Source organism: Melospiza georgiana, chromosome 5 (genome assembly GCF_028018845.1).
Source record: "Melospiza georgiana isolate bMelGeo1 chromosome 5, bMelGeo1.pri, whole genome shotgun sequence".
NCBI classification, from domain to species: Eukaryota; Metazoa; Chordata; class Aves; order Passeriformes; family Passerellidae; genus Melospiza; species Melospiza georgiana.
This window is the reverse complement of record NC_080434.1, coordinates 23,301,811-23,327,279: the sequence shown is the minus strand read 5'-3', so window position 1 is coordinate 23,327,279 and position 25,469 is coordinate 23,301,811. Positions and strand designations below refer to the sequence as shown.

The window sequence follows — 25,469 nt, the reverse complement described above, 5'->3', positions numbered from 1 at the left end:
TTAAGGCCCAGTGACTAGCAAGTTTTGTGCCGTTTTTACATGTCTCTACAGAGCACATGAGCACCTGGCTCTCCAGTGCCATTTACCAGGTAACTCTGATTTTTTTATCAGGCTGTCAGAAAAGCCCTCATCTGAGATTGACTGCAATAGAAGGCAGGGAGACTAAAATTAGTCCATTTACTTCTCTCAGCCTCTTACCCACATTGCCACTGCTCCCTCTCCCGTCAAATGAGGTCAAGCAGCTTGACAGCCCCATCCCCTCCACTAAACCTTTAGCTGAGGAGAGCAGCTCCAGCAAGGCACAGAAGGTTAAAATCTTGACAGAGAATTGGGCACTGAATGTCCGTGGGGCCACGTGCCCTAGTTAGGGACAGATTTGCTGGTGACTCTGCCAGCACCGTGTCTTAGTGCACCCACCAACCCAGCGACATCTCACTCAGCTAAGGGAGACTTTTCCTCCCATTTTCTGGGTTAAACATTCTGTCTCAGCTCAGCCACCCTATTATCCCTACCAGCCTGATCACATCACGGCTTCCTGTCAGGTATTTCCTATCTCCACTCATGACCCATCTCTGCCTCTCTTTTCTTAGTGTGTGATTTCTCATCTTGACCTCAGCTCATAACCCTGTATCTCCTAATCTTTCTTGCCTTTGTGTGTGATATATTTTGCCTCCTCTTAAACTTGCCATCTATAAAGCAAAAGTCAGCTGGTATTAGGAGGTAAACAGGAGTGTATTACATGCCCATGTTTGCAGGCTGAAAAGAAACAGTGATGGTCTTCACCCAAGCTGTGAATCAGAGCCCCCCAAAATAAAAGATTTGCTTTTCAAAAGGGATACATTTAGAGAAAAGGAAATGCATCTTTCATTCTCTGGTTTCATTCTCTTGAAGACCTCTCTGGTTTTCAAGCATCTCAGAGATTGAACTCTGGTGTTCTACCCCACAGCAATGCACACTGTAAGCAATGAGAACAGCTGAAAAAATGCAAACCTGAAGTTTTCATTGGCCTTCTCAGCACATACTTTGGGGGAAAACTTCATTAGGAGCGGTGGAAATGCTGCCACTGCAAAAGATCAGCATGTCCTAGGAGCATGGAGTTTTCTCCATGAGTTTTTTGAACATCAGACCTCAAGCAACTGTGTGACCTTAATCCCTGTCTTGAAAGCAGAGCCCTCATCCTGGTTTAAAAATCTAAGCAGGTAAACAAAGCTTAGGTATTCTAGAAGCCACTGCAATGTGGTCACTTTTCCAGTAAAGTCTCTTCCTAGCCACAGAAAAATGCACAGGACTGGGAAGACAGGTAACGGAGGTAAATATAAAATAGGTTCATGTCCTCTGAAGAAAAATTACAAAAGAAGGATCTTAAAAGTGTCCTAAATTTATTTTAAAATTAAATTTTAATTTCTATTTCTACTAAACCCCCTCATCTCGTGAGTCTTCACATGGCATTTATTCTTTTCTTTTTTTTTATTTAAGGAAGAGAATTAAAAAGAAAGCAGTAATTTTGAACTTCATTCTTCACTCTAAAGGGTTTCACTTAAAACCTGGTTAGATTGAATGCTTGCACTAAAAATAAGCTTGGAAAAATCAAGTTTACAATGTTAAATATTAATTCAATTTGCAAATATGTGCAGAGTCTTAAGGAGCTTATCTATCCTGGACAAGACATAAAACCTGAATTCTCTTGTAGATGTGAAAAGAACCAACAGTTTTCTCAGCATTACTGCCCTAAAGTAAAACAAGTATAGGAAGAAAATAAGTATAAGTTATCGTTTTGCCTGCAAAACTTTCTGTGCTGGGCTGCCTGGCCTGGCTTCCCTCTCTGCCAGCAGTGGCAATAAAACAAAACAAGCCTCCCACCCCTGTTACAGGAGTGGCTGCCTTGGGTTCCCAGCAAGGGGGAAAACTCTGGCGCCCCATTCTGCAGCTGGCTGTGTTGCAGAAACAGGCTGTTTGTTGGGGATGAGCTATTTGTCTGCAGGGAAAATTCGGGGCTCAGTGTGAGTCAACAGCAATTTCCGTTTATTGAAGAGAGCATCAGATACTTATACAGCAAGTAATAAACTCATGAATATTCTGTAATTTACACTGTCCATTGGCCACACCACAACACCACCTCTTCCCCATTCCTTAGGGGTTACATCTCTCTTTTCTCATGTCTCTTTCACTATTTGTTATCATACTACAGCTAGGCCCAAGGACACGCTATCTTGCAGGTGCAGGACTTGGAATTAGCCACAGCCTTGTACTTTTCCAGTCTCTAGTCAGCTAAAATCCCAACATGGCTGAGCTTCCTGTGGTGCCTCTCACCTGCAGCACACCATCAGGCGTCCCAGGCCCTGGTCAGAGGCTCCTTGGGCAGCAGAGGTGGTGTCACCACCAGCATGGCCTCGTGCTCCACACACGGCTGGCTGGGATGTCTCTGCTCCTCTGGAGGCATGGCAGTGTCCTGGGAGTCTTTGTGGTCATGACCTTGAGATGTGTTAGAGAGTCTTTTTTCTCAGTCTGGCAACTGAGGAAGGAATCAGGATTCTTCTGTTCTGGTTTTCAAGGTTGTTTGTTTTCTGTTATTTGTAACATTCTTTCCCTGGCCTGCTGAGGCCTGTTCAGCCGGTCAGTCAGTGGCACACTGCCCGCCTTCAGGGAGGTGTTGTCTTTTTATACTAAAAACTACACGTACTTTATTTACAATTTTCCAATACTATCACCTATGTTAGACAGTCCATCTGTACCCTAAACCAATCCAAAACCATCACCCAGAAAATGGTGGCTAGGAAGAAGGAGAAAGAAGTACAAGGCACACCCAAATTCCTCCATTTTGGGACCCCAAGCCCCCATTCTAAAAACCCCAAAATTCTACTTTTCACCCTGTGACAAACTAACTATCATTCTGCTTAAACTTTTGTGGCTTGTAGATCGTCATATAAGGTTGGTGATTTTTTCCATGGGTCAAAATCAAAGGCACAGGTGTCTTGGGCTCTGTGCCAAGGTCTCTGAGCCCCCTGGCAGGGGCTCGAGCCATCCAGGGCAGCCAGAGGGATGTCCTGGATTCCAACAGGAGTGGAGACAAGGGTAGGGTCAGAGGTTTGCTCTGACTTCTGCAGAGCAGGCAGTGCTGCTGCTGGCCTTCCAGAATCTTTGAACTGGTACAAAGAGCTTTTCTTGAGCAGGCAGTGTGGGTGAGCTTTGACTTTTTGCATCCACCTTTGCCAGAGAGGGTGATGAGTGGCTGGTGCAGGCTCTGGTCCAACAGTGCTACAGCTGAAGGTGCCCCTCTCCAGCAGAGAAATGCTGCGCTGGGGATTTAGTTCCAGTTTTTCAAAGAGCTGGCTGGAAAACAAACATTCTGTTTCAAAGAGAGGAAAATAAGAAGAAGCCTAAGCTTCAGTATCTGATTTTTTCCAGAGGTTTACAGCTTTCCTTAATGCAGGCAGATTCCTATATCTGATTTTCCTGCCCCCTGCAGTACCTTCCTAAAGTAAAGATTTACTTGCAGGGGCAAGAGACTCTTATCTCTGTCTCTGGCATGACTTCTCTACCTGATAACCTCCATTTTAAAGGAGATCTCACTTTCAGTCCTTACTTTGAACAGGCAGGAAGGATAGGAGCCCAGTGTGCCTGCATCCTGTATGTGCATCTTGCTCTCCGAAAAATTTGGTCATAATATCCAGTTTGACCTGAAACCCAACCAAAAAGAGAAGATTGGAAGGGGAAAAATCAATCATGGCTATACCTAGTATCTCTCTTTTTTTTTTTTTTTTTTTTTTTCTTTTAACCAATTGTCAGGGTGTGAATACATCTTTATCAAAAAAAGCTATTTACAGAACTGGAAAAAGCCCCTGCTCCTGCTTTTTTTTGCCAGGAGAGGAATGAATCTGACATTACCTCAGGATTTTATCTATTTAGCCCCATCTGCAGGCTGTGTCCATGAGCTGTGCCATACATATCCTCGATGTCTCTTCAGTCAAGTGCTGCCAGGGAGTGAGGCATCCCCTGGAGCCTGTCTGACCCAAATTAGGTGCAGAAATTGCAGTTAAGGACAGCTGATTGATCCAAGGTGCGAATGGTGCAGAGCTCAAGGTGCCGAGTGGGGCTGTAAAGGGCTGGGAAATGCTGCAGCTTTGCTGGAAATGTAGGGAAGGACCTCAGTTCTGTCTTCCACCATTCACTTACATTCCTGGCTGCTGGTGCTGATCCCTTTGCAGCCGGAGAGGGGCTGTGGTACTGCCCATGAGGGCCGTGTCCCTTCCAGTCCCTACAGATCATTGCTTTGGAGCTCCCCTCTGGGCCAGTCCTGCCCACACCTTGGTCTTGCTGGTGACCCCAAGGTTTTGCCTGTGTCTGGGAAATGCCTGTGAGAGCAAGAGAGAGGCTGTGCTGCAGCACAAGCCTTCAGAGCTGTCAGTGATGCAGAGACTGAGCAATAGAGTCAGCCAGCTGCTTGCTGGGGAAGTCATGGCTAATACCCTTGCACGTCTTCAGCCTTTTCCACCTGTCATGTAGGCTGCCAAACTGCTCTTTTCCCTTGCCTTCTCTTTGCTCCACACTTCTCTTAGGAAATCAGACAAATAGACCAACTGCAAAAAGGAACAGAGAGACAGGAACTGGGTTCAGCCTCTGCTTTCACCACTTACCTGAGGTTTGATCTTTCCCTTCTTGCTTCATAGCCTCTGACTCAGCTTTCTGCTCTGTACCTCCAGAGTGGTAATACTTGCTGTTAATGAAAATACTTTTAAGACTAGACACTTTTAGAGCATTAACATAGAGCATTCCTGAAATTTGTCAAAAGTTATGACAAATTCATGTAGAAATTCTCCTGTGGAAGAAAAGAGACAAATATTTTGAGAGGCTTACAAGACAATGTGATGATAAATCACAGGATCTTATTTTCCAGACTGTTCTGGTTTACCTTCTCTCTGTTCCCTACCTGGGGGCTGCGTTACAGCTTTGCTCCCAGCAGTTGCAGGCAGCTGCTGTTTGCAGGGGAGGAGCTCCTGTGGCATTATTTATGGCAGCTCTCAGTGAGAGGACAGTGATTTACTGTGTGCCATCTTCTGCAGCTGTGAATTTGCACCACGGTGACAGGGACATCCAGTGGAATCCTGATTTTCAGGCTGACACAGAGGTAGAAAGAGGTGAACTGGCTGGGTAAAAATGAAAGCCTGTTAGTGTCCTCCTTTGCCTTCCCACAAATAAACTTTTACTTTCTGGAATTTGGAAGTTAGGGTTCCAAATAGCCTGACATTCATGCTTCCATCTCTCCTGCCAGAAAACTTTTTCAAGAGAAGTCAGGATAGTCTTGATTCTTCCTCTAAAATTGGGTGAACTTTTTTTATATAGGTCCTCCTCTTTTGCTTCTCCTCCAAGCCCCACATCTCACTGCATCTGCTCTATGACTGCCCTTACTAGGGAGACTCTTTGATGAATTTGTCACCAAACTTGCCCCATGCTCTGAGCTGCACAACTTGCAGTGGCAGCAAGAGGAGCCCCCACCCAGGAGCTCTCAGGTCTGCCTCTGCCTGCAGAAAGGAGCTCACTTCTCTGTGCTACCACAAAAGAGCTGTAGAATTTGACTTCATGCCCTTGATCTTGAAAAAAGATGCACAGATCAACTGAGCAGGCTCATGGGCTTATCCAAATTGAATCTCAGTGCCAAGTCTCTTGATTTTGACCTATGCTATAAAAGTGTTAAATTTCCTACAAAGCCATTGGCATTCTGCACAGGGAAAATGATAGAATAACACCAGGGAATGACTTGCGTTTTATTTCTGGGGTTATTTCTTTCGACCACAGTTTATCTGGCACAATGCACAGGAAAATGATGGGATGTGTTTTGTAACATTACACAGGAAATCCTGGCATTGCCTTCTCTCTGTAGCAGTGAGCCATGCCAGTCAGCTGTGTAATGGGACAATGAGCAGGCCCAGCTTAGTGGCCCCTGTGGGAAGCTGCATGGGAAGCTGCTTCATGAGCTGTGTCCACTGGAGAGGGAGTAAAGGGAGAAGGAGGCAAAGGTTCATTTATTTGCTCCCAAGATTCCTCCTCTGAGGTTGGCATGGTGGAAATTGCAAAACTGCAAGTGGGATTAATAATTCCATAAAAGACATGGCTGTAGGTACAATAATGGAGGGCAAGCGAGCCCATTATCTGGTCTGGCTGGCTATGAAAGACTTTTGCTCCAAGGCATCTGCTGTAATTGAAGATTTGGTTGGTCAAGCTGTAGAATACTTTTAGGATGCAAGTGATGTGTGCTGTCATTGCTATGCAAGCTTATGTTTCCTTTTTCCTATTCTGAGCTGAATAGAGTGTAACCTTCAGGTCAGTAATCAGTGTGTGAATAATATGGACCTACATTTCAGAGGGAAAAAGGTATGAGGTGAAATGCAAAACTTCAGATCTTCCTGCTAGTTAGTTCTTTTCTGCTCTGCTTCCTCCAGCAGCAAAAGTAATGGTAGGTCTTGATTGTTCTGCATTCTAAAGCACTAAAATCCAGAGGCAAAAAAAAAAAAAAAAAAAAAAAAAAAAAATAAAATAACATTACACACATGAACAGGTAGAGCCCTTGCTTATTGAAATGCAGAGGGGACCAGGGGACCTGATTAGGCAAATTTTGTGAGACAAGAATACAGCCAAGCTCCTGAAAAATGGCAACATTACCAGGGAGATGCTTTTATTAACAGAATAATCACTCAGTCCTCCTGCAGATTGTTATCCAAATTGAATGGCACTTGGTTCTTATCAAGACACTTCTGCAAAACATGGAAATCTCAGGTAGTGTGATCCTTCAAGCAAACACCATGCTGCTTTAAAGCCTGATTCTGATCATGCAAAGTAGCCTGCAGCCCCTCTGAACACACACAACAGTGGAAGGTGGGCAATACACCATGAGTTCATAACTTTGCTAAACACCAGCAGCTAGCAGGGTTTCTGTGCCAGGCTTTTTCACCTCTCCACATTGCTGGTGGCCCTGGGAGAGCACAGGAAAGGATTTCAATCCCTAGGCAGTTTTCCTGTTGGCAGAACACCTACGGACACAGAGGTGACAGCCTGGCATGCTGATGCCTTCCTGAAAGTAATCACTCAATCTGGTGAAGAAGAGCAGCTTCCTACCTCCTACCTTATCTCCCCATCCATAAGAGCAGCAGGGTTGCAAAAAGCAGCAGCAGCAGCACAGCCCATGGGATCGTGCTGCACACAAATTAAGCAGAGCACTGCGCTCAGGCAGCTTCTTGCTTGCAAAGTTGTACTGCTTTATCTTTCATAATCTTCTTTTAGAAGAGGTTAAAACCCTCCTTTGGGGGATCTGAAAAAGATCTGAATGCTCCTGGAGGTAGAGACATTGATGGTCTCATGTCTTTGAGGAAGTCTTACCTAATGCTGGTTGGCAGGAAGAGTAGGCAGAGCAAGCCTCAAGCCAGCCAAGGTGCCCTAAGCAATATTTCCAGGGTGTCCATCTCAGGCAGACTGGTTGTAACCTGGGCCAGGCTTGTGTCAAAAATGTGGTTTGATACACGCTCAGCTTTAACAGCACAAGTAGAATCCCTCAAACTATTACTGCATCCTGTGGTGGTCGCTGAGGGTGAGAGAGAGACGGGAATCTTGTTTCTTGATCAGAAGGCTGGATTTATTGATATATGATATATATTGATATATGATATATCATATATGATATATATGATTATAACTATACTAAATAGAATAAAGAGAGAAGTTGCAGATGCTTGCTAGGCTAAGAATAGCAAGAAAGAGTCTATGACAAAGTTGTGTCCAGGGACTCTGTCCCCAGCTTGCTCCTGTGATTGACCCTTAATTATAAACATGGGAGCATGAACCAATGACAGGTGCATCCTATTGCATTCCACAGCAGCTGATAACAATTGTTTACATTCTCTTCTGAGGCCTCTGCCTTCCAGAAGACGCAGAAATCTGAAAGAAAGGATTTCTGTGAAAAAATGTCTGCGACACCTCAAACCTCAAGGTGGTTTAGAATATAATAAAATATTAGAATAAGAAATACCATTTTTTTAAAGTATAGTCCAATCCACTCTTTAGTGCCTCTGGTAAATTCAGCGGGGACTCTTACAATTTATAGGCAGAATTGTGGCTTTTCCTTAGGCTTTTCTGGATAGCCTCTATACTGCTGTATGTATTTGAAGAGTGTTCATTGGTATGATCTGAGGAAAGGCTTTAAAGAAGCAGTGTATTTCAGGGTATCTCTAGAAATGGTTCCTCTATGAAATGCTTTTGCTTGGGAAAACAAATCAAAGTAATGAATTAAGTTTTGGAGTAATAATATATCCTGTATAGTAATCTTAAACATTTTTTACTTTCATTGTCCAAAGGATTGTCTGGAAAGGCTCCTCAGTATATCTCTAAATGTACAAGGTTGGTTATTGCATGTTCATGTACACAAGTAGTGGTTTCAGACCTCAGTGTTTTTAAAACCCTGTATGGGAATGAATCTGGGAAGCTTTCACTGCTGTAACCAAGTACCAAGAAGATAAAAGCATTTGAGGTATTTTTAAATGTCAGATTTCAGACACAAAGAGTATTACTGTGATTTGATCTTCAGACTCTGTATTTATCTGTCTAGCCTCTCCTATTTTATCAACAACTCTGTTCACCTTGGAGATAGCTATAAGCTATTGATTCAGGGTCTCTAAAATCCAAATTATGATATTTAAGTCAAGATATGTAAATCATTCATTTAAGTACTATCAAAAGGAAATTTTGACTATTTTGTTTTTAATTTTTAAGGGCTTTAAAAAAGCACTGTACAAGCAGTTTAAAACATGAGAAATATAACAATTTTTTTTGTTATATTTGCTTAGGTAAATAGCAGGTAAATGTCAAATATGCAAGGGCCACCTAGATCTCTTACTTTTAAAAAGAGCTGTTCTAGACTGTCACTTCAAGGGATTTAGTGTAGCTGATGTGTCTTGTGTTTCTCAAAATATAGATGCAAGTAGTTTGGCTAAGAATGAGGCTTTGCACTGCCCAAAGCATGACCCCAAGCAAACATGATCATGCCCAGGTTCTTACAGTGAAATTAAAGATCTTTTCCTGCACCCAATAACCCAAATATCACAGTGTGCTCAAGGATGCTGCTGACATTTTCAAAGACCACCCAGGGTGTTGCCTTTCTGACTGCAGATATGCTCTGGGTCTTCATGGGACTCTCTCTCTTTTCCTTTCCAGCTCTCTTGAGTCTCTTCCACTTGCTCTCATTCTGCCTCTTGTGAAGTCATTGGAGCCCAGTTTTGATACTAGCAAATACCATATTGTCATAGCTGGAATAAGGGCTTGACTTCTAAAGGTAGCCTGAACATATACAATATATGAAAAATGAAGTTCACTAGTCACCACAATTCTTAAGATCTTAAGATGTGAATAATTTTATTTTTAACGTAATTGACTCTTAGCTGAAGACAAGGCTTGTGTGTTCATGCAGTGCTAGGTCCGGTTCAGTGAACTAGTTTATTTATCCTTCTCACAGCACATCAACAGAGGGTCTAAACAGATTAGTTAAAGCTATTCCTTATTATCTAATTTTTAAAAATCCTTTAAAAAAAGGAAAAATATTTTAGTATTTAATTTTGATGTTTTCTTAATGCAGACTTTGGTGTTTGTCTTATTGCTTTGTGTCCAAAAAGTCTGAGAATGCACTTGGAAATAGTAATTAAGCCTAATAATGGTTGGCATCTCAGTCTCAGGGAAAAAAAACCAATAACAAAGTCAAGATAAAGTGTTTGTTTCATTCTTTTTGCTTAGCAGGAGAACAGTTATTCACAGGGCTTCTCAGGCAGGGGTCAGCTGACAAGTGACGCTGGAGGAAATGTTCAGTGAGGTGAGAGTTGAGGGAGATGACATCTAAGAAGTGTGCAGTGGCCGAAAGGGCACGTTCCAAGCTTTCCATTGTTGGTTAATGAGGTTTGATTCAGAAAAATGCCGCTTTTGTCACAGCCTGTCCAGAAGGGCTGGGGCTCCCAGGTGCGCTCTATGTTGGGCTCTGCTGTCTGAAAGTTAATGATGAAACTCTGCTGACTTTGCACATTGGGGTCTCCTGATTTTGTGTGAAATTATTTGTTAATTTTAGATACGAGAGGAGCTCCTGATTTATTTACATACTGGGACCTGAAACTCAAGTCCTCAAGTGGTATTCATGTAATCATAAATTCTGCTCATAAAGCCACAATATCACCTCCAGTGTTGTAGGGGACAGTGTGAAGAAAGTGTAAATTTAGGAAGGAGCACTGTCTCTCTGTCCTGTGGCAGTCCCATGCATCTCAGCTGATCTTGGAGGCACTTTGGAAGCACAGGCAGTTAGAAAGACACATTCCCCAGGATGGGGAGGGCAGAGCTGTCCCAGTGGAAGGGAGCAGGCCAAATCCTGCTCACTTCTTCTGCAGACTCCACGGGCTGTCCCTGCTCTTGCTTTTGGCTTGTGGCAATGAGAGCAAGAGGAAAATTAAGTCCAGGGTGTTCATGGGGCCATGAAGTAGTGAATTTTTTATAAAGCTTAGTAACTGTCATTTTTCAAGTAATTTTCTAGAAGAGGGCTGGAATGTGGGTAGTGCACAGCAACCAATGTACCTTGAAAGTACATTTCTTTGTTTTAATAAGGCTGGCGGTGTACCGTGACTCGCCATAATGAATTAATTTGGTGTTTACCATAACAGCACTGAGCTTAATGAACTCATCATATTTATGCAACTGTCTGTAGATGTTCTCTTGTCATTTGGGATTCATAAATAAGTACTAATACTTTTATCGCCGCTTTCTCCTGAACAGGAAAGTTCTTCACAGTGAAAGGCCATTAAAGCTCACTTCTATTTTTCTGTATAAAAAGTAAGCAGAAGATCTTTAATAACTTGATTTTTATCTTTATGTAGGTTTCTGAATTGTTAGTATGTGCTCAGCAAAGCTGTTCAGCTTGAACAAAACTATTGTAGAGCCATCCTTATCAAATTCCACCAGTCATATAATAAATAGAGTAATATCTCATTTAACTGTAGGTGCCATTTCATTTAAGGTTACCCTTCTGCATTTGAGAGAGAGTATCTATGTAAGTTCAACAGATTTAAATAAAAAGTTGTTCTCTAAATTGAACAAAGTGATACTAATTTATGGCATCCAAGTGATGATTGCTACATCCTTGGAGGGTAATGGTTTGTTGCTGAACAAAACAGAAGGTCAGCTGCTTTCTCTCTTTTAATATTGTTTGATATGCAAATCCTTAATGCTAAACAGCAGCTCTGGTTTACTACTGCTGCTTCTGTCATCTCTGGAAGGCAAGATGCTTATCCTTGTTTCTGTGCACTGCCTTCCTGCTGACAGCAGTGTGGTGCCGAGCCCTGCTGAAGGGCACATCAGAAGGCGGCCACCTGCCTGCCCTCCTGGGCCTCCCCGGCTGAAATCTGGGCTGAAATCTGCCTGGAATCCCTGCCACAAAGCAGGCTTTGCAGCTGGACCCACGGGCACTCTTTTGCTGGGTTAAGTGGTGGGAATGGGTGCAAAGGGAGCACTGCTTCGTCTAATCTGGCAGCATTTGGCTGCCACAGAGCATTTCCTCTCATGGAACCCATGATTGGCAGCTCATTAAAAAGCTGGCTTAAAAAAATACCCACAGAGAAAAACAGAAAACAGTCTCCTCAGAACCGAAAATTCTCACAGATATCAAGATCTCTAGTCAAAGGAAGGGCTGGTATATGTGTTTATATAGATATAATGATCTCTCCTTCCAGGTGTTTTGCTCATTTTGCAAGCTCTCCCACCATCGCTTCATCCACTCAGGAGCAGGCACTGGCAGTGCTCCCCTCTTTCTTTCACCTCAGGGCAATGACTCCTGCCCTACACCTTGCCACACATCCTTCTTATGGCTGAAATTTGATGTTATAAGTATTATAAATATGATTTATGACATCAAAGTCAAGGCTTTGAGCACCAATGTGTGTCTCCCACGAGGCCTCAAGATGAGGGTGAAATATGAAAACTCACCAGGTCTCAGCAAGACAGTGAGGTACCACTGAGAGGGGAGAGGAGATGAAAAGGACTCCAAGAGTCTCCTACTTGCCCCTCTCCATTCTTATTTCCCACTTCCTTCCCCATGAGGAAGCCAGCCAGGCTAGGCAGCAGCCATCCCTCTCTGGCACCACAGCCCCGAGCCAGCCTTCCAGGTGGCACCAGTGAGAGCTGCTCTGCTGCCAGGAGAGGAGCCTGCTTTGCCAAAACCTAAAGCTTGCTCAGGGAGATGCAACAGGAACTGGCATCACTCCAGTTATTGCAGTGAAAGACTTAAGCAGTTGCTTCACTGAAGTAAAAAGCCCACAAACACTCCTGGTGGGTCCTTACCTGTCTACTTTGATGATTGAAGGATGCTTACAAACCAGCTTTTATATCTTGCTTGAAGAGGAGAACCAAATTCTGAAGACTTTGTATCAGATTTCTGACAGAAAAGCTCCAGTGAGGAGGTTTTGCCCAAGGAATGATTTTTGCCTAGCCACTGCAGGAGTTACCAGAGGTCTTGTCGCTGCCATCCCATCTGCAAGCACTGAGTGCTCCCAAAGGTGACCCATGTGAGCCCCCTGGGAGCCAGCACAAGTCCTGGGACCTTGGCTCAGGCTCCTGAGGCAGAGCCCACCAAAGGTACTCAACTAAAGCATTTTTATTTTTATTATTTACACCCCCCCCCCCCCCCCGCCTTCAACAGTGAGCATTCATTACCTTGGGTCTGCAAATCTGCTCTCTGTAGCTGTCTGATCTGCTGACTAGAGCCAAGCACCTCATCCTTAGCACATCCTCTTCCTTATCAGTGCCAGTGGGGAAGTTATCCCTCTGGACAACATGTTCCTGGTGCAGGAAGCTGATATTCACTCACCTTTGACATCCCAGAACATGCATTGGCATTTCCAATATCATTGTAAATGGCCTCTCATATCTCATGCTCACTACTGATAGCTGAAAATGAAATTAGATCAAAAAAGGTGTTGTCACAGAGGTCTCAATTTCAGAGCATTTGTGACACCATGCTATCACATTAAGTTGGGTTTTTTTATCTGTGGGTATTTTCGAGAGCAATTTCATTTCACTGCCAGCAGCAAAGTATTTTACTAACTGGAATCCACTCCTATTCCCATTGATTCATTAGGATTTTTTCACATCCCTGTTAGATTTGGAAACCACAGGCAGCTTTGTTTTCTGTGTTTATATCCACGAGACATCACTGGGCACTGTGAATTCAGAGCCAAATCAGTTAAAGTGCACACAGACCCTTTCATTTGTGCAGCTCAATAAATTTATGTCATTGCCTTGAAAAATGTAACTCTAACACTTTGCTTGCTAAAGAAAAATATATTTAAGACCTGCACTCTGTCCATAAGCAAGTTTTAAAGGTCATGGTTTTTGGACAAATCAGATTATTCCAATATACAGGCTTCTTTTGTAAGCTTTTTAAGACTATGGTATTTCAAAACATCAGGAACTCATGCACCCTGCTTATTAATTTCCACTGGCTTATGGCTCACAGTACTACTCTGTACAAATAAGCAGGTTCAAAAGAGCCATTGAGGAAAAAATTCAGTTGTAAAAATCTGGGACTAGGAAGGAGAGGCACTTGGCTGGAATTATAGCATTGGAAGATCATTATCATTCAGAGCATTTAGTTAATGCCTTATTACTTTAGTCATTTATTAAATTTGAAAATCAAATAACGAAGAGATTGTAGTGTCTGCCACCCAACAGGTACGTCTGATTAGCGTATCGGGGAAGCCACCAGGAGCTGCGGCAAATCCCGGTATTTTTATGGAAAGAGTGCCATCGTGTGGGAGCCTCCTTGCAGCACGCAGGGATAGCAGAACCCGTGTACAGGCGTGCCTGCTTGCAAGGAACCTCCCTTCCTCCTTTGTTTTCCCTGGAATTTCCACAAAAGCGCAATTTTCGTTTCTGACAGTGAGCCACAAAGATAGGAACTTTCATAACTAGGGACAGGTTAGAAGCGTTAAATCTCCTTAATATGTTAACTATTCTTTTGATTCCATAAACAGGTGAGTTCTGAAATGGAGTGTTTCTGAAATCTAACAGAAGCAGAATCTCCCTCTTTCTCTGAATGTCATTAACATAGTTAGATATTGGTGTTCTTTTCATTTCTCTCAGTATATATTGTATCCCCTCAACATCTGTTTGCAGCTGCAGTTTTACATGGCTTCATTATAAGCTTTCCACTTCTTGAGTTCTCCCATGTAATAATACCAATACTATCCCCAATTTCTACTTCCATGTTTTATGTTTTCCTTTAAAGAATTGAACTTGTATGTTACACCCATAAAGAAAATTGCCAATAATTGCCAGGGGTACAATTAGGGATAAATCTTCGTTAAGGAACAAGCCAAATCTCAGTGTCTTTATGCAAATGCCTTTTGTTAAAAAGATGTCTTGTGTAATCAGGAATTATACTGACAAGTGAAGAATCATTTAATTAATGAGAATAGAGCAATCATTTGGATGGTTCTTTCTATTCCTGACTGAATAAAAGAGAGAAAATCACCCTGCTCAGGGATTAGAGCCACTGCTGGAAGAAATAAACCCCATGGATGTTGTTCTGTTACTGCCTTGGGAAGATAGTACAGTAATTCCTAAATATAAAACTATGTATGTTTGGATTAGGCATTGAAAATTAATTTCCTATTACTCCACAAGAACTTATACAAAAGGGTTCTGTTTATTCTGGCTGTCTGCTCCTGCTGACCTCTCAGAATGGAATATTTGGGCCAAAATACTCACCTAAATCCTAGTACAGGATTTCAGGGCAGTGAGAACCAGAACTATGGTGAATTCTTTCCATAAGGACTGTATGCCATGATCCAGGGTGGGGTATGGACCCTGTTTGCAGTTGCAGAGCAGTAATCTGGTCTCCAGTTCAGCCCTTTGTTTAGAGCAGGTCAATTTGCCCTGCGTCTTTCCCTCTGGGTCTTTGAATTTCACCAGGGGTGGTGATGCCATAAATTCTCTGTTCCACTGTTTGACCTCTCTGATTCTCTTCTTATCTGGTTGGAATTTCTTATCTTCCAGTTTATCCCAGTTGCATCTCCTCCTGTCGCTGGGTCTCTACACACCCCCAAGAGGCAGCTGCAGGCAGCAATGGCAGCAGTCCTGCCTGCAGTGCCATCCCTCCAAAGCTCATCTCAACATGGGTGGCTCATAACAGCTCATTTAGTCTCTTACAACAAACCAGATTATCCTCCCATCCTTGAGATATCCCTCCTCCCTCAGAAGGCTTCAGAATAAGGCTTCCCTAAGGTGTGTCTGGGTTTGGGAGAGTCAGAATGTACTCCAGGCATCTCTGACCTTGAATACCTTTCTCCAGGGTGGGACCTTGAGCAATGTACTGTCAGCAGGCACTGCACAGAATTTGTCCCATTCTTACAAACTCAAAGCTACATGAACAAGGTGGTTCTGACATCCCTAAGGACTCGTGTGTCACCTGTGATCTGTCCTTTTAGGGCACTGTTCCCTCTGGGACAGCACAGGGGTGAGCAAGCTGCTCCCCTCTGAACAGACCATGATCCCAGCCACCAGACATAGTACTAGGTGGGAAGTGGGAGCTCCCTCCAGACCTGTGCTGGGATTTCAGCCACTGGTGGCTGTGCCAAGCCTCCCATTCCTGGCAAGCCCACAGGACAAGTATGTGGCCATTTGGATGTGCCATAGCAAATTAAGTGGCCTCCTGGACAGAACTACCAGCTGAAGCAGCATCAGAGACTGTCACCTGTGCACAGAACTGCTGCCCTGTGGGCCCCAGGTACTTTCAAGCTCCCTTTTGAGGTTGATGGAGATCACTGCACTGCACTGAGCTGTTGTAGTAGCCCTGGGACAGCTTTCCTTCCTCCTGCAGTGCACTCCAGTCTCTCTGGTAGCAACATCCCAGACCTCTGTTGGTTTGTGTGCACTTGGACGTTTTTGCATGCTGTGTCAAATGATTGCAGTAGTAATTGTTTGCCTTCCAACACTGAAATAAAAAACAAATTCATTACATCGAAACAAATTCATACACATTCATTACAACAAAAAATTTTCCATTGTTTTATTCTTTTTTGGTGTAATCATTGAATTTTTTATCTTGGACAACCAGGGGTATCCAGCTGTTACTCTAGTCATTTCTGAATGCTTTAAAAAAAAACCCTATCTCCTCAGAAATAAATGGAGTAAATATGAAAATATTCTTCCAAACACAATTCTCATTTCTCAAACATTTCATCCCACAGGAAGTCTAGTTAAATATGTTGTCCTTGCAAGCTGCCCAGGAAATATTTGGCAGGAGGCTGGGTATGTAGGTCCAAGGACAAGTGAATTCCACAGCAAGGAACCCTCCTGTGGAACCACTTATCATTACCTTGCATTCTGACATTAAGCAAGACTGCTTTAGGTCATCACTGACTGCAATAAGATGGCTTTGCTCTCTCTCCAAAGCAGCAATGTAGTTAAGACAATAAAGATCAGTTTGCAACTATGTTGTGTGTAGCGTGGTAAATCTGAAATGTATATTCCTTCTGATTTTTTTTAATTGAAATGTCTCTCCTCCAATGATTAGGATGCAAAATATTGTCAGATATATAACGGACTATGAAAGTCAGTTGCCCTAGACTAGTAAAAGCCAATTGAGAAAATATAATATATGAAGTAAAGCATTTTCATTGAGTTTGTTAAAAGAAGGAAAAAGAGATTTGAGTGTGCTTTGCTGTATCTGAAGTGGCACACAGATACCCATATGCTCAGCCTAACAGGCAAGCCCACACCCAAGCTTTCTTTTCTGCCTAAATCAGTCTATGCAGGTTCATTTGCTGCTTGGCTTTCCAAGACACGTGGGGAGGTTGCAGGCAGTCAGATTTCCACCCTCACACTCTTGGGTGCTGCTGCCCCACTGTAACCCCTGTTTCTGTGCTTTCTCCCCAAGGATTTTGGAGCTGCAGCAGAATGGCGACATGGACGTGTTGAAGCATAAGTGGTGGCCGAAGAACGGTCAGTGTGATCTTTACTCATCTGTGGATACCAAACAGAAAGGAGGTGCCCTGGACATAAAAAGTTTTGCAGGTGTTTTCTGCATCCTCGCTGCAGGGATTGTCCTATCCTGTTTCATTGCAATGTTGGAAACGTGGTGGAATAAAAGGAAAGGCTCCCGGGTTCCATCAAAAGAGGTATTAGACCCTCCATTTCTCCTGGGGAATTTTCATGCACCCTAAAGATGGCTGCCTTGGCTTTATAGCACTAGAGAGGGTGGGGAATCAAATTCAGAGATACTTCATTCGCTTCCTGATTTTTTAACGTAAATGATGTTCCTCAAAATCTTTCCAGCTATTCTTTCTAGAAAAGCTTGAATAAAAATAAATGTATATTGATGATGTATAAATATGCAACTATTCTGAGTAAAACACAATTGTTACTTGTGGAATAGTACATTATTAATACATCAATATTCAGTTCATTGTTCCCATTGGTGACAGCTAATTCTCACTAGGTGTCTTGGCTTCTTCTTGAAAAATATGTCCCCTAAGTTCAGTGGCTGAGTCATTTAAAATACATTTGCAAAATTTGCCCCTTAAATCAGCTGTTAGCTTCTTGCATAAGCTTGTGCCCATTTTCAGAAACATTAAACTCTTGAGACTTCCATGAACTTCAGTTCTTTTGATTTCATCTGAAGTCCAGGGAAGCAAGACTACATTAGATTTTTCAGGTTCAGGCCAGACATTTTTTTGAAACCTGGTACAGATTTGTTTCAGAAAATCTTATACAGATGCCACAGAGAAATATGTTATTTTACATCTGAGATGAGTTTGCTTCTACACCTGCATGTGTGATGCTTTCCTTCCTGTGGTAATCTACCTGTCCCTCTACTAGCCATCTGAGCCTTGTGCAACTTTGCACCAAATTACTTTTATTCATAATTAACTTTTTACCTCTACAAAATGCTAAAAAGAAAATTAGGGACAGAATGATTTATTAAAATATCCTTGGAAGCAACACCCAAACCAAAACCTAAATAAGAGCATAAATGTAGCACTATCAAAAACAGCTTTTTTGTCTCTGTAGCTTAGGCACATCTGTGTAGCTTGTGGGGTATTGATGTTAATTTGTGTGGAGTGGTCTTGCCTTCTCTGCAGTTTCTCCATTGTGTTTATTCCTGCTAATCTAATGCTGTCTAATCAGGCAGGATTAATTACACTACCTAATTAGACAACATTGGCACTGATGTTAAAATACATTTAATCTTTTCTTGCCTGTTTTAATTCCCAAGCTTTTTTTTTTTCTTTTTTCTTTGTTTCTTTTTCTTTTCTTTTTTGTTCAAGATCTGGACCGGACCATTATTAAAAGGAAAAAAAAAAAGGAATCTCTAGAATTTAAATTGGGTTTCTCAGGAATGGAAACCATATAGTTTCACCTGGTAAATTATTTTAAAACACTAAAATTTACTTGATTGTTGTTTACCCAAATATTCAGAACTTAACACTTTATATTTATCTGGTGCAAAATATGAAAATCAATAACAAAGGAAAAGAAAAACATGCCAACACAGATATTTTACACAAGTATAAAATTTTCTATTTCAATTTTCAAATGCTGAGAAATTCAAGTGTGTACTTTCCACAAATGGTATAATTTGGCCTCCTTGATCTTTATTATATGGTCATTAGCTTAGCATTTAAACACTCATCTCAACATTAAATTGAAAAGCTTGGCTCAAAACTGAGTTTAACGTGGACGTACGTGCTGAATGTCCCCATTATCCTGGATGTGGGGGTCATTCAGCAAAGAAATACATCTTAACTAACTTTCTTAAAATTCATTTTAGCTTCCATGAAATCCATTGGCTCTTCCAGGCCACTAGTCCAGAATCGGGGGTCAGATTGGGCCAGTTTGTGGTCAGCAAGCCAACCCTTTTTCCTGGTGGCTGCCATCTTGTGCTCCAGAATGCAAGCATTTATACTGAAAAAAAATTGTCTAATGGTTGCGAAGATAACATTTCGGTCGCGTGCCAGAAGTAACCCATTCACTGATGTCTGCCTGAGTCTGCAGACAGCCTTAAACAGTAGCTCTGAGAGAAGTATGAACCGCCCCAGTAATCTCAATGGGATGTTGACTCTGAAGCCTGATGATAATTTAAATGTGAAAACTGCTGAATATTTCACTACTGATCACACAAGAGAGAAGAGGAAAGATCATATTATGGAGATATGCACAATCTTACTGTGAGTGGGTCTCATTTTGGTGTATCGATTGGGTGGAGATTGGGTTGTGGGCTAAGCATGGGAGATTATCACCGCTTATATCTTTTCACTGGTCTGACCCTAGCCCCAAATGCATCTCTGTAAAAGAAAGAGGACTACTTTGAGTTAATCTTAGAGGCTCAGAAACTATGAATTTCCAATCTTTTCCCAATTGGCACTTCAAATTACAAAGTATTTGTATGTTTGTTTTTTTTCAAAATTAAAAACAAACAAACAAAAAACAAACCAGAAAAAAAAAGGAAAATATTTAGGACTGTCCCTCAGAGACATAGTCATGACTTGCACACTCTAATTGAGCCTCTATATATTTCTTTAGCTTCTGATGTGGCCCCAGTTCTCCTGCATCCATATGCAGCTCCAAATTTTTTGAGGAGATAGCGTTTGGTGAATGCGTTTGGATTTGATGTCACCTGTGTGGTTGTTATGTGCATCCATGTCTATGTCCACCTGTGAATAAACGATAGACAGAAAGCTAAGTCCGAGGAATGAGCACTGCATTTTTTCCTTCCCGTGATGAGCTCAAACCAAAGCCCTTGTGGTCAGTGATCATCCAGTCCCTGGGAAATCCCTGATGCCCTGTTCCCTTCCCCTTTTTCCCTGGTTTGTCTCCTGGTCCCTGCCCTCGGAGGGTGCAGTCCTGGAGGGGAGCTGGCCTCTCAGTCTCCTCCAGTTGGGCTTTGTGTTCGGCGTGGTGCCAGCGCAAATGTTCAGTGATCCATTCTGCTAAGTAGATGAACTCCTGCAGTCTGTTCTAGGTGTGGACTGAGTGCTTGACTTCATTCCTAGAGAAAGGAGGGATCTCAAGCCCATTCGGTATACTAGGAGTCTTGCCATTGATTCAGGGAGCTCTGGATCAAGCCAGTCAATGAATTTCAGTAATCAAGGCTGGAAGTCATCAGTGCACATCTATCGGCTGCCTAATTATCCTCTGTGAGGTCCTAGAGTGTGAGATATTTCTAGTGGCCTGGAAGAGCCAGTAAATTTCACTGAGATTAAGGTAAATTTTAAGGTTAGTTGAAATTGATTTTTGTTCTGAATGAGCTGCACTACTTAGACTGAGGGAATATCCCTGTCCGTGTGTACTTAATGCTGCTTGGAATTAAGTTTTGCAGTTCAGCAGAAATATGTATGTACAACACAGGTGATTTATTGGGTCACCTAGGGCTTTCTCCTCTTTTTTAACTTCTATGAATTTAAATTCTCAATTATGACAAACAAACCCGTTTAAATGAGTTTTCTGGGAAGAAGGAAAAGGGACAGAGGTAAGAGAAGCAATGATATATTATAATAAATACATCAGGCTGCCTTCTCTTCTCACCCACAAAAGTATAATTCCATCAGAATAGATGGAATTGCTTCTTTGTAGGTGAGGAGATAATTAATCCCTCTGTTGGCATTGTAATTTAAAATTGCCTGGTGTACTCCTTTCTGTTCAATGTCAATGAGTCACCAGTGCTTGGGGTTTTTTCTCTGTATGTTCATCTTTTCTATACCACAATTTACATTATAAAGGCAAAAAGAAACCTGAGAAGTTTCTAGCCCTTCCTTAAACCCTGAGAGGATGACAAAGATGGCAACCTGATCCCTCAGAGCCTCCCATGTTGACATCCAAATTTAGTTCTCATTGCGGAGTTGAAGAACTGGCACCATTCCAGGCATTTGAGATTATGCAGTTTACTTTTATTCAGCTGTTGCTAGTCTAACCCACCTAGCTCCGAGCTTGCCTTTTCCTGAAAATCTACCAGCGGTGCTTTGAGTTTTGTTGTTTGGATCCAGGGTTTGAAGGTAGCTGTGGTGTAAGGGTCTGCCTCAGTCTGGCTTTGCTCACCTGGCTTCAGGCGGTGGGGGAGCTCACTGGTGACACTCAGGACACCGTCAGCCAAGAGCCAGCTCTAGTCAGTTGTGCCTTGCACTCCCCGAGCAGTGCTGATCACCCTGTGAAACGTCAGCCCAGCACAAATGGCGATGGTGAGTGGTGCCTCTTGTTTTTCTCATTCCCCAGGACGACAAGGAGATCGACCTGGAGCACCTCCACAGGCGCGTGAACAGCCTCTGCACAGACGACGACAGTCCCCATAAACAGTTCTCCACCTCATCGATTGACTTGACCCCGCTGGACATTGACACTTTACCCACACGTCAGGCACTGGAGCAAATCAGTGACTTCAGGAACACTCACATCACCACAACCACCTTCATACCAGAGCAGATCCAGACTCTGAGCCGCACGCTGTCTGCTAAAGCCGCCTCGGGATTCTCCTTCGGCAGCGTGCCCGAGCACCGAACTGGCCCTTTCAGGCACAGGGCACCCAACGGGGGCTTTTTCAGAAGCCCCATCAAAACAATGTCATCTATCCCCTACCAACCAACTCCCACCCTGGGCCTGAATATCGGTAGCGACCCAGACCGAGGCACCTCCATCTGAGCATCAGAACGAGTTTCTTCACTGTTTCTTATTTAGGACTCCCTTTGCAAGGAGCAGCTGTAATATTGTGGGACTAACATGGATGTAACCTTTCTTCTTATTTTTTGGTTTTGAGGGTTGTGGTTTGGGTTGGTTTTTTGTTTTGTTTTTTTAATTATTATTTTTTTGAGGGTTATTTTCTCTTCAGGGGTTGTTTTGGGGTTTTTTCTTTATTTTATTTAAGAATCAGAACTATTAGTAGCAACTCTTCCTCCTCCTCTTCTCTGCTTTCACAGTTTGGTCTCTTCTGCCTCCCCTTATTCTCTGTACTACTTGAATCACTTATTCTTCGGTTTATCACCATGTTAGGTTTTGGTTACTTCAGGCTTTTCATATACTTTAAATATAGGAAGCAAGCAGCGATTCATGCATAGGAAAACCCTGAGGATTACTTTACAGAAGGGCATTCGCTCCTCCTCCCCCACCGCCTTTTTTTACTATAATTGCAATAACTGAAGTATTTTTCATGTACTCTGCTGCATCCAGTCAGCGCTCCACTGCTGTGCGTCCTTTTAACTGTGGACCAAAGGCAAACCCTGCAGTTTGAAAAATGGAAAATAAAAAAAAAAGGCAAAAAGACAAAAAAAAACAGGAAAAAAAAAAGAATGGAAAACAAATGAAGTTTAAAGATCATTCAGGCCCCATAATACCAGAATGCAATTTTGTAGGATTACAAAAAGCCATTACTATGCCAGTAAAGACTACAGTTAAATCTACTTTTGCACTGCAACAGTGCATATGACCTTTATGTGATTGTACAGTGTTAAAAGTTTTTCTTATGTACAGTAAACTGTATCATATGGCAGAAGCCTCTGTTGTGTTAAATAAATTAATATCTCATACACACACATATATATACATATATACACACATATATGTGTATATATATACACATGTATATATAGCTATAAAATGGCAGCCGTTGCTATTGCAATTCATTTAATAAAGCTTTAGTAAAAATGTGTTGTATACAAGAGAGATGTACAGTGCAGGGTGTCTTTTCATTTAGAAAAGACAGGTTGCTTTAACATTATTCTGACTTGCATCGTTTGCCAACAGAGCATATTTTATACTTTTCTATTAGAGCATCCAGGGCAATTTAACATTTGTACCTAGATGTAACTCCTTTGGTTAGGTTTTGCATTGGCTTTTGAGCATTCTATAAGGCTAATCTTGATAATTTTCCTTTTACCTAATTACACAAATGGAATTCTCTCTTAGGTATACCATGTTCATGAACAACTGATATAGCTCTAGAGCAGTTAAACATGGGTCAAAGGTCAATAAATCCTTTTCCAAGTCAGTACAGTTAATCAATACAATAATGGCGTGAGTGGAGGAAAACAAAAGCCCTCAACATACACAGATGTGGCCTTAATTATAATCACATATTGTTCTAAGGGGAAAAAATATGAACAGGCACCCAGTTTAACCCTTTCTATGTTAAGTTAGATTTAGAGGAGCTATGTACTTTTTACATTAGTGCCAACTGTATAAAGCAAGAAAAAGAACAGCAGTGAGAGCAAAACCGGCGCCAACTTCGGCACCAGCTTTTTCAAGTAACACTGTTACCTGTTAGAAACGTAGGAAGAGCTTTCAATTTGTAATCCTTAAACTAAAAATGCGGTTAAGTAGAAAGCAAGCAGTTTATCCTGTGAGTTTTTTGGTTTGGTTTTCTTTTTAATGCAACCATACACTTATTTTAATCTAACTCATTCTTTGGCTAAGATTAATAGGAATCAGCCTATGTGATTTGCTTTAGGATAAATTAAAAGGTATATTCTTCAGATCTATTCTATTTTGATGCTAATTCTGTTCTGGGGGAGCATCTTGTACTGTCACTGTTTTTTGTACTAAATCTTCAAATATTGTCTACTGTGTAAGGCAGAACGAATTCTTATCGTGCAAAAGGCCATTTTGTTTCCAGGGTAGCAAGTGTCTAAAAGCATGCACAACTTGCTTCCCCCTTGTAACGTTCATTAACTCATCGACACTTCTGAATAAAAGAAAAAAGAGAAAAGAAAAAAAAAAAAAAGAAAATTTCTTTCCAACAAGCTACGTAGGGACATACCAGATGTTGCAGTGATTTTAGCTATTAAAAAACCTGTTAACCATGTACAATATTTAAAATAGGCCTATTTTGATGTGTTGCCTATTATACAGATACACAAAACACTTTTTGGAGGCCTCAGTTACAAGTGGCAGAGCTTTCTGTGTATAATTTGTCTAAATAATTTGTCTAATAAAATTGTTTTCTAAACTTGCGTTTCCTCCTGTGCAATTGCTGAGTGCTGTGGGATTTTCAGCCTGTGGCAAGGCAATGTACTTGTGGATTTGCTGCACTGCTACTGAAGGGTTTTAGCCCATGGAGAGGGGAAGAGCTCCTCAGGCTGCTGTGAGTCAGCTCAGTGAAGAACATCTATGGAAAACACCAAGGTTGACCATGTTTATCAATGTCAGGCTTAGATTTCAGAGAGCTTTTATGAACAGCATTTTGGAGAATAAGTTTAGAGCTCCTTAGCGCTGACATGTACGGGACATCATTTTTAGAAATACTGCATCCCACCTTCATCTGTTTTAGTATAATATAGGAGTTTTCTTGGAGCATGGCCTTTATTTTTATAGAATCACTTTTTGCCATCTTTATTTGCATAGAGGTTAATTTTCTGTGGTACTGGGCAGATATTGCCTAAAACAAAAGTTTTAGGGTGAGAGAAGGTAGGCCATATTTCATTCATGACGGCTTTCTCAGTCTCTCTCTAAGTTTCATTAACATTTTAAACTAATGACCTAGTCATTAGCAAGCTGTGCTGCAATAACATCAGCCATGACAATTTAATTTGCAGCATCCAAAGTTTAGCTCCTGCCTTTTTACATTCAGTGTGTTTTATTCACTTTAATAATATTCCTGACCTGTTACAATTTTCTGTTAAGATTAGCAGGCATTCAGGGGTTCATTCACCTAAACAGAGGCAACATTATACTCCCAAATAGGGAAAACATTTTAAGATCTGGGTTTACTTCTCATTACCCTACTTTGATCTGATTGGACATAAATTATATTTATCTTCCCCTGAGTCAGTGGACTGGACACTCACAGACACACCTCTCTAGAGCCAGGTAGTTTTGCACATATGCCAGATGTACTCTCTATAATGGGCTACATCATGGTGAACCCTACGTGACACTTCCCTTTCTTCACAACAAATTCCAGGGAAGTGATAGTGTTAAAAACTGTCAAGAGTTTGTGCTGCAGTAGCTCCACTGGAGATACAAGCCAGCTGTTTATAAAGATGAGTTGTTTGCATGGTATCTGCAGTTTTATGACCTTTTTGAGATACCAGCTACAAACAAAAAGTGAAGTAGTGGAAGAAAACACTTTTATCTGATTTCAAAGAATCACCTAGAAAGATGTTTCTATTGACCAGCAGTGAATACCTGGAGATAAATAGTTCTGCTGAGCCAACCAAGTGAATGATTGCAGCCCTGAGGGACACAGCTGCAGCACGACCAGTGCCAAAGTCCCCTGTGTCTCTCTCTTGACTTCACCAAAAAAAGTGCTAGGATTGTTTCCCTGAACAAATCCAATTTTTCAGAGTACCTTTTTCTCTTTCTTTCCTACTTACATAGGATGCTATGAATTGATGAGAACATCCTTTCTGTGAACACTTGCTGGGTCATTGCAGCTTACTGGAGCTTAATGCCTCCTAAAAGTTTAATTTCTTAAC

At 41.9% G+C, this 25,469-nt stretch overlaps 1 protein-coding gene across 4 annotated transcripts in view; it reads left to right on the top strand.

Moving 5' to 3' along the window:
* The window catches only part of GRID2 (glutamate ionotropic receptor delta type subunit 2), a 678,620-nt gene extending 654,835 nt beyond the window's left edge, over positions 1-23,785 (top strand). Inside the window, exons 15-17 of one of the 4 annotated variants that reach the window (XR_009114469.1) lie at positions 16,949-17,189; positions 18,842-19,238; positions 21,280-21,366. Coding sequence is in view for 3 of the 4 variants with exons in the window: in XM_058024557.1 (XP_057880540.1) it covers positions 16,949-17,189; positions 21,280-21,702 (664 nt within the window). In the remaining variant the exon portion in view is untranslated. Of the gene's footprint in view, positions 1-16,948; positions 17,190-18,338; positions 18,434-18,841 lie in introns of all 4 variants that reach the window. The other 3 variants (XM_058024555.1, XM_058024557.1, XM_058024556.1) reach the window with 3 other exon arrangements.
* The last annotated feature ends 1,684 nt before the right edge of the window (positions 23,786-25,469 follow it).